We start from the raw sequence: 14,202 nt of genomic DNA, 5'->3' as shown, positions 1-14,202 counted from the left end.
TGGGTTGCAGTTCTCTCTGGCCACAGTCACAGAGCAGCTCTTCTACCACAGGGATTTTGAGTAAGGTCTTATGTTCTTCAGACCCAGCTTGTGGGTTGTCTATCTACTGATGCACTTCCACCCAGAAGTTATTGTTATCCCACTTTTAATCTCAGCTCTTGTTAACTAACCTACAGCACCACCTCCCCACCTCCTCTGGCTTGTCCACCCACTGGCATTAGGTTTCCAGGCCTGGCCTGCCTTTCTCCAAATTCAGACACATTGGTAAGTCAGTGTCTCCCATTTATGACCAGAAGCTCCAGCTCCCTCTCCTTGTTTGTTGCACCACTGGTGTCAGAGTGGAAGCCTACTTAAGAGCACTTAGTTATGAAATTATCAGTCCTTCTCAGCCTTCCTCCTTTCAAGGGCCTGCAGCTTGGGCGCTTTGTGTTCCAGTTGTATCTGTCACCTCTGGAGGACACCTGTGTTCTGGATGAAACTGAGGACACAGCCAGACCAGACCTGAGAAAAGAGATCTCAGCACTCATGGAGAGTGATCCAGCCAGGCAAGGAGCTGTGAAAGGGGCAGGTGAAAAGCTAGGAGCAGAGTGCCAGCCACCTGGCCGGGGGAGGGAGTCTGGTACAAGCAGCAGGCGAAAAGGTGTGTTTTGAGACCTTTGCGATTACTGACCACTGTTGCTGTTAAACAGCAATCTTCTGACCTCATAGGATAACCGTCCCTTGTCACACATCTGAAAAGGTGTCCCTTGAGCCCATCTTGTCCCTTGGGAGCTCCTGGCACTCCTCTGGATCCAAATTGAGCTGGCTCTGCAGAACGCATCCAGGCACAAGGCACAGCTCCAAGCCAACAAGGAAGTTGAACTCACGCGGTTTCCTTAAAACTCGCTCATCAAGGAAGGGAAAGCCCTAACCCGCTCTTGCCTGAAAAGGGCAGGGCCCCAGAAGTAAACTCCCAACTTCAGATGAAATCCCCAGGTCCAGCCAGAGGATTGAAGGTGCCAGCCTGAGCAAGCATCTAAAGCAGCAGCAGGGAGATGCCTTTGTGGCACTGCTCTAGAGGTCACCCCTGAAGAGAAATACCTCTTCTTCAAAGCACTGTGGCTCGCTGTGCCCAAAAGGTGCGTGAGGAGTCTGCATGGACTGTAACCATCAATTTACTCAAGAGCAAACATGGGTCACATGCCTCATCCTGTCAATCATTTCCCGGCTGCTCTGATCTCAGGACATTTGTTGTGGCTCCTGCTACCAGTGCCACAGCACACTGCAAAAACGGCAAGATAATCAGGCAAGTCCCCAAAACTCACCGCAGCCAGGAACCATTCCAGTTCCCTGTTGGGGGGGCAGGTGCCAAAGCAAAAGCCCTGGATCCTGTGGCCACCTGGGAAGCTGGACCAGAGGTGCAGCATTATAGGGTGGCTGGCTAGTGACAGCTGGCATTTGTGATGAGTCCCCAATACCACACATGAATGAGAACAGACTGCAGTAGAGAGGGCCCTGAGCACATCCCCCTGCGTCCTGGGGCCCCTGCTGCCTTGGCTGGGGGCCAGGGCTGATAAGCAGCTGTCTGACCTTGGGGTTGCTGCAAACCGAGCTCACTTGGCACAAACGCTGGCAGGAGCCTCACCAGGGGCTCCCTGCTTCCCTGCGGGAGCTGTGCTGAAGCTGAGGCCCTTGCTCTTGGTCTCTGCCAAGGTGTGCTGCCCTACCGTCCCTGTTGGTGCCACCTGTGGACATCACCTCAAAGCCTGACCCTGGACCTGCCTCCTCACAGCATGCTCTGGAGGAGGAGGATGTTTTAGCACAAAGACCCGTGGAGGAGCGGCTGGGCCACGCTGTCTGGCATGGGTACAGGCAGCAAGCAGCATAGTTCACTTAGGGCTGCCTTGAATCCATGAGAAAAAGAGCAGTCACTACTGCATGATTTAAAACTACTTAAAAAGAGACCAAAGCAGTAAGACAAGAAATGGAAAAGCCAGGGATGGGGAAAAGCAACCACTGAAGTAACTGGAGGCTTTGCCAACCTCAAAGAGGTGGAAAAATTATAAAAGGAGACTAAAGAAGGGAGTTTGTGACCCCTCCTGGACCACAGCATTTTGGGTTCACAGTACCTCTTGTTTCTCCTCCTGGGGCACAAACTGGAGGCAGCATTTCTCCTGCAAAAGCTGCTCTCATTGGCAGCAGTGTCCTAGAAGGAAGCCGCAGCCCCTGGTGCCACAGCCCTGGTGCCATCTCCCTTCTCAGGGGGCCTTGTTATCACAGAGGTTTTAGCTCCAGGGACCACTTTGTGTTTTGCTGATTTTCCACATGATTTCTGAGAGTTGGTGACACTTCCCCGTGTCTTAACCGTGGATGCACACACCGCCCGAGTCTAAGCTTTTAACTGATGAGAAAACCGCTAAGCTTTGCTGTGAAGACGGTAAAAAGACAGGGAGGCAGCTGAGCACGGCAGTGCCCGTGCCGTTGCCCCACGCCGCCCCTACAGCCCCTCCCTGCCCCCGGGGGAGGCTCCGCGTCCCGCCGAGCCCCGCACGGGAGGGATGGGGGTGCCGGGAGGGCTCCGCCGCCCCTGGGGAAGCAGGGGGCAGAGGTGAGGGAGCGGCGGAGAAGTGAAAGCGGCGGGAGGAGGGGCGGGGCGGCGGGGCCCGCCCGGCATTGCTGGACATGGCGGCGGCGGCGGCGGGAGCGGCGGGGCTGGCGGGGATGTCGGCGCGGCCCCTGGGCGCGGCGGAGCCGCTGTCGCTGGGTTCGCTGCGGGGGAAGGTGCTGCTGGTGGTCAACGTGGCGTCGCTCTGAGGCACAACCACCCGCGACTTCCAGCAGCTCAACGAGCTGCAGCGGCGCTACGGCCCCCGGGGGCTGCGGGTCCTTGGCTTCCCCTGCAATCAGTTCGGGCACCAGGTAGGGCGGGCGGCGGGCCAGGGCCGAGCCCAGCCGAGCCGCGTCAGGGGGCCCGGGGCGGGGAGCGGGGACGAGCCGCCGGTGCCGGCTGGGCTCTCACGGGCTTTGCTCGGGGCGGTCGTGTTTTTCTTTCGCCAGGAAAATGCCACAAACGAGGAGATCCTGCTTTCGCTGGAGCACGTTCGTCCTGGCAACGGGTACAAGCCCGATTTCATCATGTTCGAGAAGTGCGAGGTGAACGGGAAGAACGCGCACCCCCTTTTCACCTTCCTGAAAGAGGCGCTGCCTTTCCCGCACGACGACCCCTCCTCGCTCATGACCAACCCACAGTACATCATCTGGTCCCCCGTCTGCCGCAACGACATCTCCTGGAACTTTGAGAAGTTCCTCATTGACCCCGACGGCGTGCCCTTCAAACGCTACAGCCGGCATTTTGAAACCATCAGGATCCAGGATGATATTGAATTGCTTCTGCAGAAGATTCCCAAGAATGTTCTCGAATAAAGCACAGTGCCGCAGTGTTCACTGCCCAGCCCCCTCACTTCCTGCCCTGCTTGCTGTGCTCCTGCTTGTTTTTCTTGCAGGGTGCTGCCGCTCTGGCAGAAATCCCAATGTCTCATGCAGGTTTTACTTATGATGGTGCATCTTCCAAATTCCTGAAGTGTACTTGATGTTCAAAAGTTGCATGTGAATGTTTGGGAAACTATGCTGGGGAAAGCAGCCGTGAGCCTCAGTAGCTTACTGTGATTCTCTGAATAAAAAAAAAAAAAAAATGTGCTTTCTTTAAAGCTGTGGCTTGATAAATCTGGGTGAGCTGGGTGAAACATGGCAGGCATGTTACTCATTCAGCAGTTCATGTGGGTGCTTGCAGCAGCTGACTCAAACCACTTGAGCATGATGGTGCAGCCAAGCTGAAATCTGAATGCAAACCTAGGGCAGTATGATGGGCAAACAGCGTTTGCCAGCTCTGCAAACTGTGAATCTGTGCTGCGTCCTACCCCATGTGTAGCGAGCTGGGCAGAGCGGGAGGACAGCACAGATCAGAAATGCCTTGCCAAACTGCTTACTGGACCTCACTTGAGGCTCGCCTGCAGAGGAAAGACATGGTGGCACACAGCCAGGGTGTGATTTTACACTGGCTGACAAACTCTCAGCTTGGCTAACAACAAAAGGATGTGACAAGCTAATAAGTGTTCTGGCAGGTAGATGAGCGATGCTGCAGCCTGCGCTGCTGCGGCTGTGCTGGCAGAGGGCTTGGGGAAGAAAAGTCTGTGGGCTAAGGCTCGTCTTGTTTTCTGGCCTCTGTCAGCATATGCCCAGGGGAGACCTAGAACAGGAGCAGCACCCACCGTCACTCCCCTTGTCCCAGAGCTGCTGCCCTCTCACTGGCTCAGCTGTCTCCTGGCACTGTCCCACTTTGCATCAGTGGTAGCCCAACATGGATCTCTAAATACTCGCTCAGTCCTATGTGAAGCCCTTCTCACCTTCATGCATCCCCAATGCCTTGCAAGGCAGGTAACCACACAAAGACCCAGTTCTGCCATGTTCCCAGTGCAGAGTACCAGCTTATTCAACTGCTTCTCCCACAGAAACTGTGCCTCGCCTCAGTGTCCTTGTCACCCTTTGGGCACAGGAATCACATATGACAAAGTGTGGGTGTGCCAGGGTTCATGCAATATTGTCTTCTTTTTACTCCTACCCTAACACTTTTTTGACTCCTGCTAACCACGGATTTGAGGGGTTTGGGTTTTTCTTCCTGTTGGTAGCTTCTCACCTCACCAACTAGCTGATTGCTTTGTTACTCAAGGACCCTTCTGGGCTGACTCTTGAGACGCTGGGGCAAAACCTGCAGCCGGCTCCACCCTGCTTGCTGCTACCCCTGAGTCATCAAGCTTTGAACTCAGCTTGCACAATCCTCACTGGGCTAATTCTTAACTTCCAACACAGCTTTGTGGGAAAAACAGGATGTTTTCAGTAGCTATTTCAGCTTTGGATGAGAAGCTGCTTGATCTGGGGAATTTTTTTTTCAGTTACATCTACTTCCCTCATTAAGGCAGGATGTTGAAATATGTGGAGAGTACAGGGGATCACAGGCAGCAGGAACTCGTTGCATTCAAATGTCTTTCTCAATACGAGCTGTGGCCCTTCCTCAATCCTGACCCACCACAATTGAGCCATTTGAGTAGGACCTCCTTTGCTTTGCCTGTTCCTTATCAGCCTGTGGCCCCTGCTGAGCCCCACAGCTATGGGGGAGCAGACCTCAACACCTGCTGCTGTTCCAGCGGCAGCCCTGCCAAAAAGGGTCTCTCGCTGAGCCTGTCTGTCAGAAAGGCATGTTACACCGTGCTTATTCAGTGCTAATGGCCAAGGGATTTATTTACCTTCCGGCTGCTGGGGCTGTGCTAACAGAAAAACAAAACAGCAGCTCCAGAACAGATAGAGCCACGCCAGCAGAAGTACAGTGACACGATTCCAGGATGAAAATTAGCCATGCCAGCAGGAAAACGAATGATCCCAGTGTAAGCACACCAGCAGGAACTCTGCAGCATAGATAAAAGCCTGCCAGCCTTGTTATTCACTGTCTCGTTTCAGCATTCTCCAGAGTAGGTGACTCCTGGGGTAAAACAGGCTGCGGTGGCAAGGGCAGCCTGCAGGCTGGAAACCTTGGAACACCCGCAAAAGAGCACAGCTCCCACACAGGCTCTTGCACCTAAATGTTATTTGGTGGTGTGACTGGAGGGGAAGAAGACGTTGCACTACTGGTAGCAGCTCTATGCTGAAGGTAGACCTCAGAATCACAGGTGATTCCTCAGGGGTTATAAAGTAGCCCAGTTCTATTTCTGTAATTCCAGAGAGAAACAGACTGACTCAATAGGAAACCTTAAAATAAATACTACTACTTTAGCACAGTTAGATGCTTCTCATGTCTGTCACATCTACACACCTACACTCTACTTTTTTCTACTTCTAGTTTTATTCCAAACATCTAATCCCTCTGTTAGCATCCACCCTGCTTGTCCTTTCTTCTATGTATCAGACTCCCATTTATCCCCTGCTTTCTAGAGAATGTTTGCCTCCCTCCCTTAGCTGCTTATAGTTGCCATCAATTTCTTATATCTTTAAACAAGTTCAGATATTTGAAGCTGTCAGGAGTGTTAACTAGCTGCAAGGAAAGTTATCCTTCCTGCCCCTATCTCCCTCTCCTGGGTTCCCTGGTGTTCTGCCCACCAAACCCTAGCACATCTCCTGAAATCATGGCTGATGAGATGTGGCATTTGTAAGTGACTACTCAAGAGAAACACCATCAAGAGGAGCCCAAGACCTTTCTTACTCAGCCTGTTAAATGTTCTTTCAGCTATTTAAAATCCCTTTCTCCTCCTGCTGAGCTTTGTTGTACCTGCTAACTTTGAAGATAGCTTTCAGTCACCAGTTTTGATCATTGCCATTGTAACACAGGTAGGAAACACTTGCCTCCAACCGGGGGGCGCTTGAAAAGGCTTTGCTCCTGTCGGTGCCACTCTTGTAATAAGCAGCCATCAGGTTCAGCCGGAGACAAGGGCAGGAAGCCGAATGGCTGAAAGGAAAGCACTTGAAGAGACAGGAGAACACAGACACCCCTCTCTATGGCAGAACTGTAATAATGTCATTTCCTAGTGCTGAATCAGAAAGCTTTGAATGAGACTGTTTTAATTGTTTACTGCACTTTCTATCCGGAGTAGGTAATTCATTAGCAGAGTGAGGTCAGCCACATAAGCATTATCTCAGAATAGCTGACTCATTTTAAAAACACACCCAGTCTTGCCATAACAGGGTATATTAGCTTCTTGAAGCCCAAAGGGGCCCTGCCCTTTGAGAAAAACAGGACTACATAACAGGACGCAACACTTGCTGGAAGGAGAAAATGATAATCTTTTTCAGCAATAACTGGATGGACTTGCTCTGCTTTCAAAAAAAATAACATGCATTTACCCAGGAATGCTGCTGCATTCCCAGGCTTGGTGGGCAAGAGGTAGAGTCCCCTTGCCCACCATGCCCTGGACACTGGCGACCAGAAGCGTGAGATAAATGGATTTCTTTGGTGTACCAGTCTAATGCAGGGTTTTAAGTCTCTGAATCTTTCCCAATTTTCCCACTTCTCAAGCACAGGCTCCCTCAACAGCACAGGATGTGCTACTTGGGAGATAAATGCCCAGGTCACTTCTTGAAAGGTTTTTTCCAGAGACACTTTCAGACTCCTGAGCACTCCCCAGCTAATTACTCAGGCCCTTTTATTTCTGTAGTGATGAGGAGTCTCGTCCCCAGCCATTGCCCCGACCAAAGGGCTCCATGGTGTCAGTTATGGCAGGAAATGGAGAATGTAACACCCAAACCATGCAGCCCACACCGAGCATTTCCACTTTGGGAGCAGCTACCCAGGGGGACCCTCGCGGCGGTGAAGCTACCTCGGGGACGAGACCCGCCTCCGCCTCCCCCCCAGCCGCGCATTCCCGCACTCCCTCACACCCCCATCACCAGGGAACGCGACCTCAAGATAACTACGCCCGCCATGGCGCCCGGCCCGACCCCGCCCACGGTCCCGCCCACCCGTCAGCGGGCGCGCGGGCTGGGCGGGGCTGGCCCAGGAGGCCCACCCAGCGCGCATGCGTACGGGAGTAGACGTCCGACGGCGGCGGGGCTCGCTCACCGACATGGCGGCGGCCGGCGGCGACGGGATGCGGCCGGACACGGCGGTGCAGCGGACCGAGCTGAAGCTGCTGCTGGACACGGCCCTGAGGCCCGGGGAGTCCTGGTGAGCGCGGCGGCCGGCCCTCTCCTCCCTCCCCTTCCCTTTCCCTTCCGGGCGGCGGGGCCTGTGGTAGCGGGCCGGGCCGCGCCGCGCCGCCGCTGAGGGGGCCCCGCCTTGCAGGTACCTGGTGGGCATGCGCTGGTTCAGGCAGTGGAAGAAGTACGTGGGCTTCGACAGCTGGGACATGCTCGGCGAGGGTGATCCCGGCCTCTTCCCCGGGCCCATCAACAACTCGAGTCTCTTCAGCGGTGAGTGCTGGCCGGCCGCGCTGGGGGGCGGGGGCCCGGTGGTCGGGCCGCAGCCCGCGCTCTGGTGAGTAACCGCCCTGTGCCGTCGTCTCGTCGTGCGGCGTTTGCTTTTGAAGCCCTATGTTCCGGGAGGATGCAAGAAGCCGTCCTGACCCTGTAAGCGAGGAGGCTGGCATGGGGTCTCCCCACCCGTGGGAGCGTTGGTATTTCTTAGGGTCGTGGTAGTATGTGTGTGGTTCTTGACAAGAAAGGGTTCTGTTTGATGCCGTGCTTTCTTACATCTGTCTCCCTTTTAGATCCAGAAACTCAGAGTTTAAAAGAATACCTCATTGATGAGCTAGATTATGTATTGGTTCCCACCGAAGCCTGGAAAAAACTAGTAGCATGGTATGGCTGCATAGATGGACGGCAGCTTATTGAGAGAAAAGTAAGTATGGGTGAACCAAGTTCTCTTCAGCCAGCTTCTGTTATCTGACCTCTGCCAAACTTAGATGGTCTTTATTTTGCTAGACGTGAGTTAAAAAAGAATCCTCAGCAGCTCTATGGAGATAATAACATGAGGTCTTTTTGCCTTGTTGTGTGAAAGAATGACCTTCCAATGTTACAGTTAAAATGCCTGAATTTTCACTGATTCTCAGTTGATGGGTTAAATGGGGTGAGAACCATGGACCTTGTTCTGGTTAACTTTTTACATTATGATTGTTTGGACCGGTGCAGTGCTTTTATGTTGCATGGAATAGTTTGTGCTTTGTCAAAAAAAAATGCAAGTTGTTAGTCAAGCTTATCAATCTTCAGGGACAGAATGAGGCATTAGAATAAATTGTCATCTTAGTAGCGATAGCTTAGGGGCTTCCTTTGGAGCTTAAGGTGGGTCTTGTTTTCTCTTACAAAATTCTGTGATTCTGAAGTCGTGAGAAGAGAACTATTAATGGTTTTTCTTCTGTAAGTCTTATTTTTGTTGGGCAAATGCAGTCATGAATGCATTCAGAGTATGTAATCTGTTCTGGAAGCTGAAATTCCCAAGTTGCTGTCTTGGAAATCTATCAGACATTTGTTTATGAGCAAAAGGGTTTTTGTTTTTATTTTTGTCTTAGGTTTATGCACTGACTAAATTGAGCAGTGCCAGTCTATGGGGTTCATAAAGACTAATTACTACACCAAGTGAGTAGCATAGACATAGTGCACAGAATTAATATTGTTTAAGTAGCATTATGTTACAGTAATGGTTGCTTCAAGGTATGCAGGACCCAGGAAAGTGTGGCACTGGAATGGTAAAAGGAAGTAAGATCCCTCTCTTGCAGGCCCACTCATGCTGATCAGTGGTGCTGGAACATTGTCATCCATCGTGGGCTAGAAATTACATGTAACGAGAAATTCTGACACATTCAGAAAGTGTAAATGTTCCCAGCTTCACTCTGCTGACTAGACAGAACTGCTGTGCAAATCAGAAGTGGGGGAAGTGGAAAAGAGTTACAGTATATAATGGAGATGTGGTTTTAGTTAAACCCATGATTTATTGACAAATAGAAGATTGATATGGAGAAGAAAAACTAGAACTATTACTGATCAGTGCCCCTCTGAGTGAGGAAGCATTTGTTCATGAACTGGCTAACTGGTTTCACAAAGCTGGGCATGTTATTTGATGCTGCCTTTTCGGAAAAATTTGGAAGTTGGACAAGAAGCATGGAAGCTCTTGGGGAAGCACTTGGGTGAGAGGCTTAACTGTATGAGCCGCCTTTTCATGGGTTATTGGATGCCACTGTTGAACACTGTACTTAGTGAGGGCTAGAGCTCAGAGCTACTGCTGTTTTATGGGCAGAAGATGCTGAGTTACTGTGATTCAGTTATAAGTACATTTTTAAAGTTTTGAATTGCTATGAGAGTTTCAGTCTCTGTTTAATGTTAACCTGGTAACTGAAGTGGATTTCTACACTCAAAAAATGTTGAAATATAGCAGAATAGTAGGTTTGTGGGACGTTACAGCCTCATATGAAAAATATAAAGTGAAATGTGAGTGGGACATGCAAGCTGCAGCACTGCACCTGAGCAGAATGTGGGCAGCATCTGGTTACAGTATTCTCTAGATAGCACTGGAAGTAAAGCACTTAAACTTGTGGTCCTTGAATGCTTTAATCCTTCTCCTAAAGCTGGATCAACTGTAATTTGTACATAAAAATATCCATAAATGTAAGATTTGGCAAGTAGTTTTCAGGCCTCTGTAATTTTACAAGCTGGTACTTCTATCCCTATGTGCCTGATGATCAGAGACAAGTACAGGAGGGTTAGGTTAGACTTATTTATGGATCAGGTTTCTTTTGACAATATCAAACTGTATTTTTGGGCAGTCTTCTGTAGAGTCCCACTGCAAAATATATTAATGTGCAAAGCATAGAACAGTGTACTTCATCAGTCGTTGAATGTGTGTTTTGCTCGTACTGCTGTCCAATGGGATGACCTGAGTTCTACTTTGGCAGAGAGCAAGCTACCTGATCAGACACTGTTTAAAAGATATCTGCAGGCGATTAGAGACTCTTCTTGCCATTCATCCGTCCTAACAGACATGGTGATCTGGTCAGAAACTTCTTGGAAAGAGTTCTTCCATTTCTGAATATGGTTCTTATTTAACTTGTTTCTGACTAGAATCCCAGGGAACAGGCAGTCCCGTTCAGTGAAATTCCTTCTGAAAAAAGAGATGGAGAACTTGTGAACTGGTTCCTCTGCATTCTTTAAAAAAAAAAACTCAGGAAGTCTAATTTGCCTGTCAAGAAGCTGTTTAAACAGGGAGTTTTACTTTCTCTTTCTGTTGTAACAGCAAAATACTGAAGATCTTTCCAAATGTATTTATTTACCTTTAAAGCACCTTGCATACCTAATACAACCATATGAAAACTCACAAGAGGAAAGCATAATTTAGCCAAATTCTCACAATAAGTCTTTGTCTTAATTCGTTGTTTCTTTCCAAAGCTGGGTAAAGTTTTTTGTGTAAAATGATACAGATGTAGATTATAGCAAGTCTGGTGTCACACAAATATAATAGAATATTTTAATTGTAAGGGAACTACAACAATCAGCTAGTCCAACTGACTGACCACTTCAGGTCAGGTTGATCAAAAGTTAAAGCAAATTAAGAGCGTTGTCCAAATGCCTCTTACAACACTGTTACTCTTAAGAATTATACCTGGTGGTTCAGTGAAATATGATAAATACGATACCAATTTCATAGGCTTTATAGCTGCAAATAACTGTAGAGTGGGGTGTTTGGTGTGTTGCCCTGAAACACCACCACCCCACCCCCGTTAAATCACAGTTGTCTCATAACTGGCCTCTGAAATGTGCTTTTTCATTCTGGCCTAATGTGTGTTATCATCTGTAGGTGAAAAGTGGTGTCTAGTCTTACAGAATACCTTTCTAAAAATCTGCTCAGAGTTAGTGGGATGGGTAGATGTACCTACTGGAGTATTCTCTCAAATGCAAACTTGATTGGCAAATGACTCTGAAATAAAGCAATGTCATCAAAAGGAATTCTGACATATTTGTTTTTGCAAGGAGAGTAATGAGGCAGATTCTGTTTACCATGCATAAAATAATTAATGTATAATTTATCAAAAATATTAATTTATAAAATTAATGCTTTGTCCTATTTTCTTCCAATAGAAAGGATTTTGCTCCAGTGTTCCTGGCTTGTTTGGGGTGTGTGTGCTTGTTGTTGGTTTTTTTTATGTAAACCTTAGCCAAAGACTAGAAGCAAAAGATAATTTTTTTCTAGAATGCTCTGTGTGATCAAATATTTTTTTGTGGTTAATTAGCTGCAATATCAGTTCATCTGTGATGATGGAACTTTGGAACTTTGGACCTTTGCACTGTGGAAGGAAAGCACTAGGATTTCCTGTGTTTAAAACCAAAACAAAAACCCCAAAACAAGGTGACAAATGTTGTGACTGAATCGGGACTTGAGAGCAAGTTAGTGTTCAGTTGATGACTTGCAAGTCAAGTCTCCTAAAGACTTAAAATATTTAGGCAAGTGTACCTTAGAGAGTAACTTTGTGCTATTTTATCACATCTGCCTTCTGTTTGCAGGTAGTGGAATATGGTCTGTTCGTGAAGTACTGTAAGGTTGAAGTTTATCTTCTTGAGCTGAAGCTGTGTGAAAGCAGCAATCCTGACCATGTAATTAGCTGCCACTTTAGCAGAGCAGATACTGTTGGTAAGTAGTTCTCTGACACATGAAATTGCTCTGGTGCTACCTCAAGAGATATTTTCTGCCCTCCAGAACAAGAATGTTGATAAACTGGAGCAAATCTAGGGGATATCAACAGGACAGTCGGGGTTGGAGCGTGTGATGTGTGAGAAGGCTGAGGGAGCTGTGTTTAGCCTGGAGAAGAGAGGGCTTTGGGGGTACCTCCTAGCACCAGTGAGGAGGTAACTGAGAATGTGCAGTCAGGCTGTTTGCTGAGTCACAAAGCAAAAAAACAACAGACAATAGTCATAAATTGAAACAGGACAGTTTCCAGCTGAACATAATGAAAACGTTTTCCCTGTTAGGACAGTTAGGCATTTGAACAGGGCCCAGAGGGGCAGGGGAATCTCCTTCCTTGCAAGTTTTGAACACCTGACAGAGTAAGCCCCAAGCAGCCTCATCTGAATTCAGTGTTGACCCAGTTTTGAGTGGTTTGACTAGGAACCTCCTGAGTTTCTTCCAGCCACAGTGATTCTGTGTGCAACACAGGGCATTGTGGTTAAGAGCTTTCATGACCACGTTACTTACTAACTCATGTCCTCAAGAAACATCCAGGTCACTCAAGTAAAGCAGTTCTCTCTGGTTCTCTTACAATTCCTCCTTCCTAGTATGTGAATATTTTAGACATCTTCTTAATGGCTCTTCCTACACTTCTGTTCTTCCTGAAATCTGGCCCATTTATCTTTCTCTCTCTCTGTATCATCACTATGTTTTCCCATGTAAAAATGCTGAATGTCAGCTGTCGTATGTGTCCATAAAGATGTGGGGTTTTTTTCCAGTTTGCTAATGTATGGCCTGACAACAGCAACTGAACACACTTCCTTTTTGAACCTGTGTTTTCAAATGATGGTTGTTTCACAGAAATTGGCCTTTGGGCAGAAACTTCTCAGTGTGTTCTGAACGTTATTGGTTTGAGGGCTTGACAGACAAGTACATGACTGGAAACAGAAGTTTTTCATGCTTTCAGACTAAATATTAGACAAGCTATATGAGTAATTATAAATTCCATGATACATTTTCTACTTAAAGGGTATTGAAGGATCAATGGTGTACCTCCTTGCTGAATGCCTGATCTGTCAGTTTTGGGTGGTTTTTTTTTTTTTCAAAAGCACTTGTTTTAGGAATTTTGGTGGTTTTTTCCTCCTGAACAGCTACCGTCGAGAAGGAAATGAGAAAACTATTTAATATCCCAGCTGAGAAAGAAACTAGGTTATGGAACAGGTATATGAGTAACGCTTATGAGCAGCTCAGCGAGCTCGATACCACCGTGCAAGATGTAGGGCTCTACCAGGGTCAGGTAAGGGGCATAAGTTGTTTTTTGTTGTTTTTTTCTTCTAGATTCTCATGTACTGATTTCTCTGATATATAATTTTTTTTCACTTGCTTCAGTGTACTTTGAGCAAACATTGAAAATGTGATTTGTTAATGATTTTGCAAAATGTGTAGCAGACTTGCAGTTACCTTTCTTTATTACCTGAACTCTCTTTCAGGTTGTCCTAATAGAAGTGAAAAATGAAGATGGCTCATGGCCTGGACAGCATTTCGTGCCAAAGTAAGCAAGCATGTTCTAAGGGTTTCTTCTGTTTTAACCAGCTTGCTTGCTAGGCTTTAGTGACCACATGTTCTCTGTGGAAGTGTAGTTATCACTGGCTATTGGGGATTTCTTTGTTTTAGGTATTTTGAAGGAAAGGAAATCTTGAATATAAATATTCTTCAGTGGTTTTGCTGATGGCTTCTTTTCTTAGCAACAGTCTTCTGTTTTGAGGCCCATTTCAAATAGGCTGCATAAGGATTAAAAAGCTTAGGTTTCTGTAGTGCTTAGGAGAAGAAAGTGCTATTTACGTTGAGCTACTCTATTTAAAAAGCTACCTCTGCAGACTGTACAGTGTGTGTGAATCTGTCTTCTACCACAGCAGAACAAAAATGATCTTGGAGTATATTTCCAAAGCTGGCAGTCATGAATGCTCAGAGTTCTGGTGGTTCCCCCTTAAAAAGAGTATAGAAATAGCTGAACAACCCCCCTGCTGCCAAAG

At 47.8% G+C, this 14,202-nt stretch overlaps 2 protein-coding genes across 5 annotated transcripts in view; both read left to right on the top strand.

The window, feature by feature from the left end:
* The first annotated feature begins 2,635 nt into the window (after window positions 1-2,635).
* Window positions 2,636-3,779, top strand: GPX1 (glutathione peroxidase 1). Its single transcript, XM_075096221.1, has 2 exons — window positions 2,636-2,898; window positions 3,037-3,779. Exons 1-2 carry the CDS (start codon window positions 2,662-2,664, stop codon window positions 3,400-3,402), a joined length of 603 nt encoding a protein of 200 aa, XP_074952322.1. The 5' UTR covers window positions 2,636-2,661; the 3' UTR covers window positions 3,403-3,779.
* Window positions 3,780-7,517: 3,738 nt separating this feature from the next.
* Window positions 7,518-14,202, top strand: part of USP4 (ubiquitin specific peptidase 4) — a 49,124-nt gene continuing 42,439 nt past the window's right edge. For 3 of the 4 annotated variants that reach the window (XR_012661057.1, XM_075096197.1, XM_075096199.1), the window contains exons 1-6: window positions 7,524-7,687; window positions 7,805-7,932; window positions 8,229-8,359; window positions 12,010-12,136; window positions 13,321-13,466; window positions 13,660-13,721. Coding sequence is in view for 3 of the 4 variants with exons in the window: in XM_075096197.1 (XP_074952298.1) it covers window positions 7,539-7,687; window positions 7,805-7,932; window positions 8,229-8,359; window positions 12,010-12,136; window positions 13,321-13,466; window positions 13,660-13,721 (743 nt within the window). In the remaining variant the exon portion in view is untranslated. Of the gene's footprint in view, window positions 7,688-7,804; window positions 7,933-8,228; window positions 8,360-12,009; window positions 12,137-13,320; window positions 13,467-13,659; window positions 13,722-14,202 lie in introns of all 4 variants that reach the window. The other variant, XM_075096198.1, reaches the window with a different exon arrangement.

Source organism: Phalacrocorax aristotelis, chromosome 6 (assembly GCF_949628215.1).
Source record: "Phalacrocorax aristotelis chromosome 6, bGulAri2.1, whole genome shotgun sequence".
NCBI lineage: Eukaryota > Metazoa > Chordata > Aves > Suliformes > Phalacrocoracidae > Phalacrocorax > Phalacrocorax aristotelis.
This window is presented reverse-complemented; position numbering and strand designations above follow the sequence as displayed.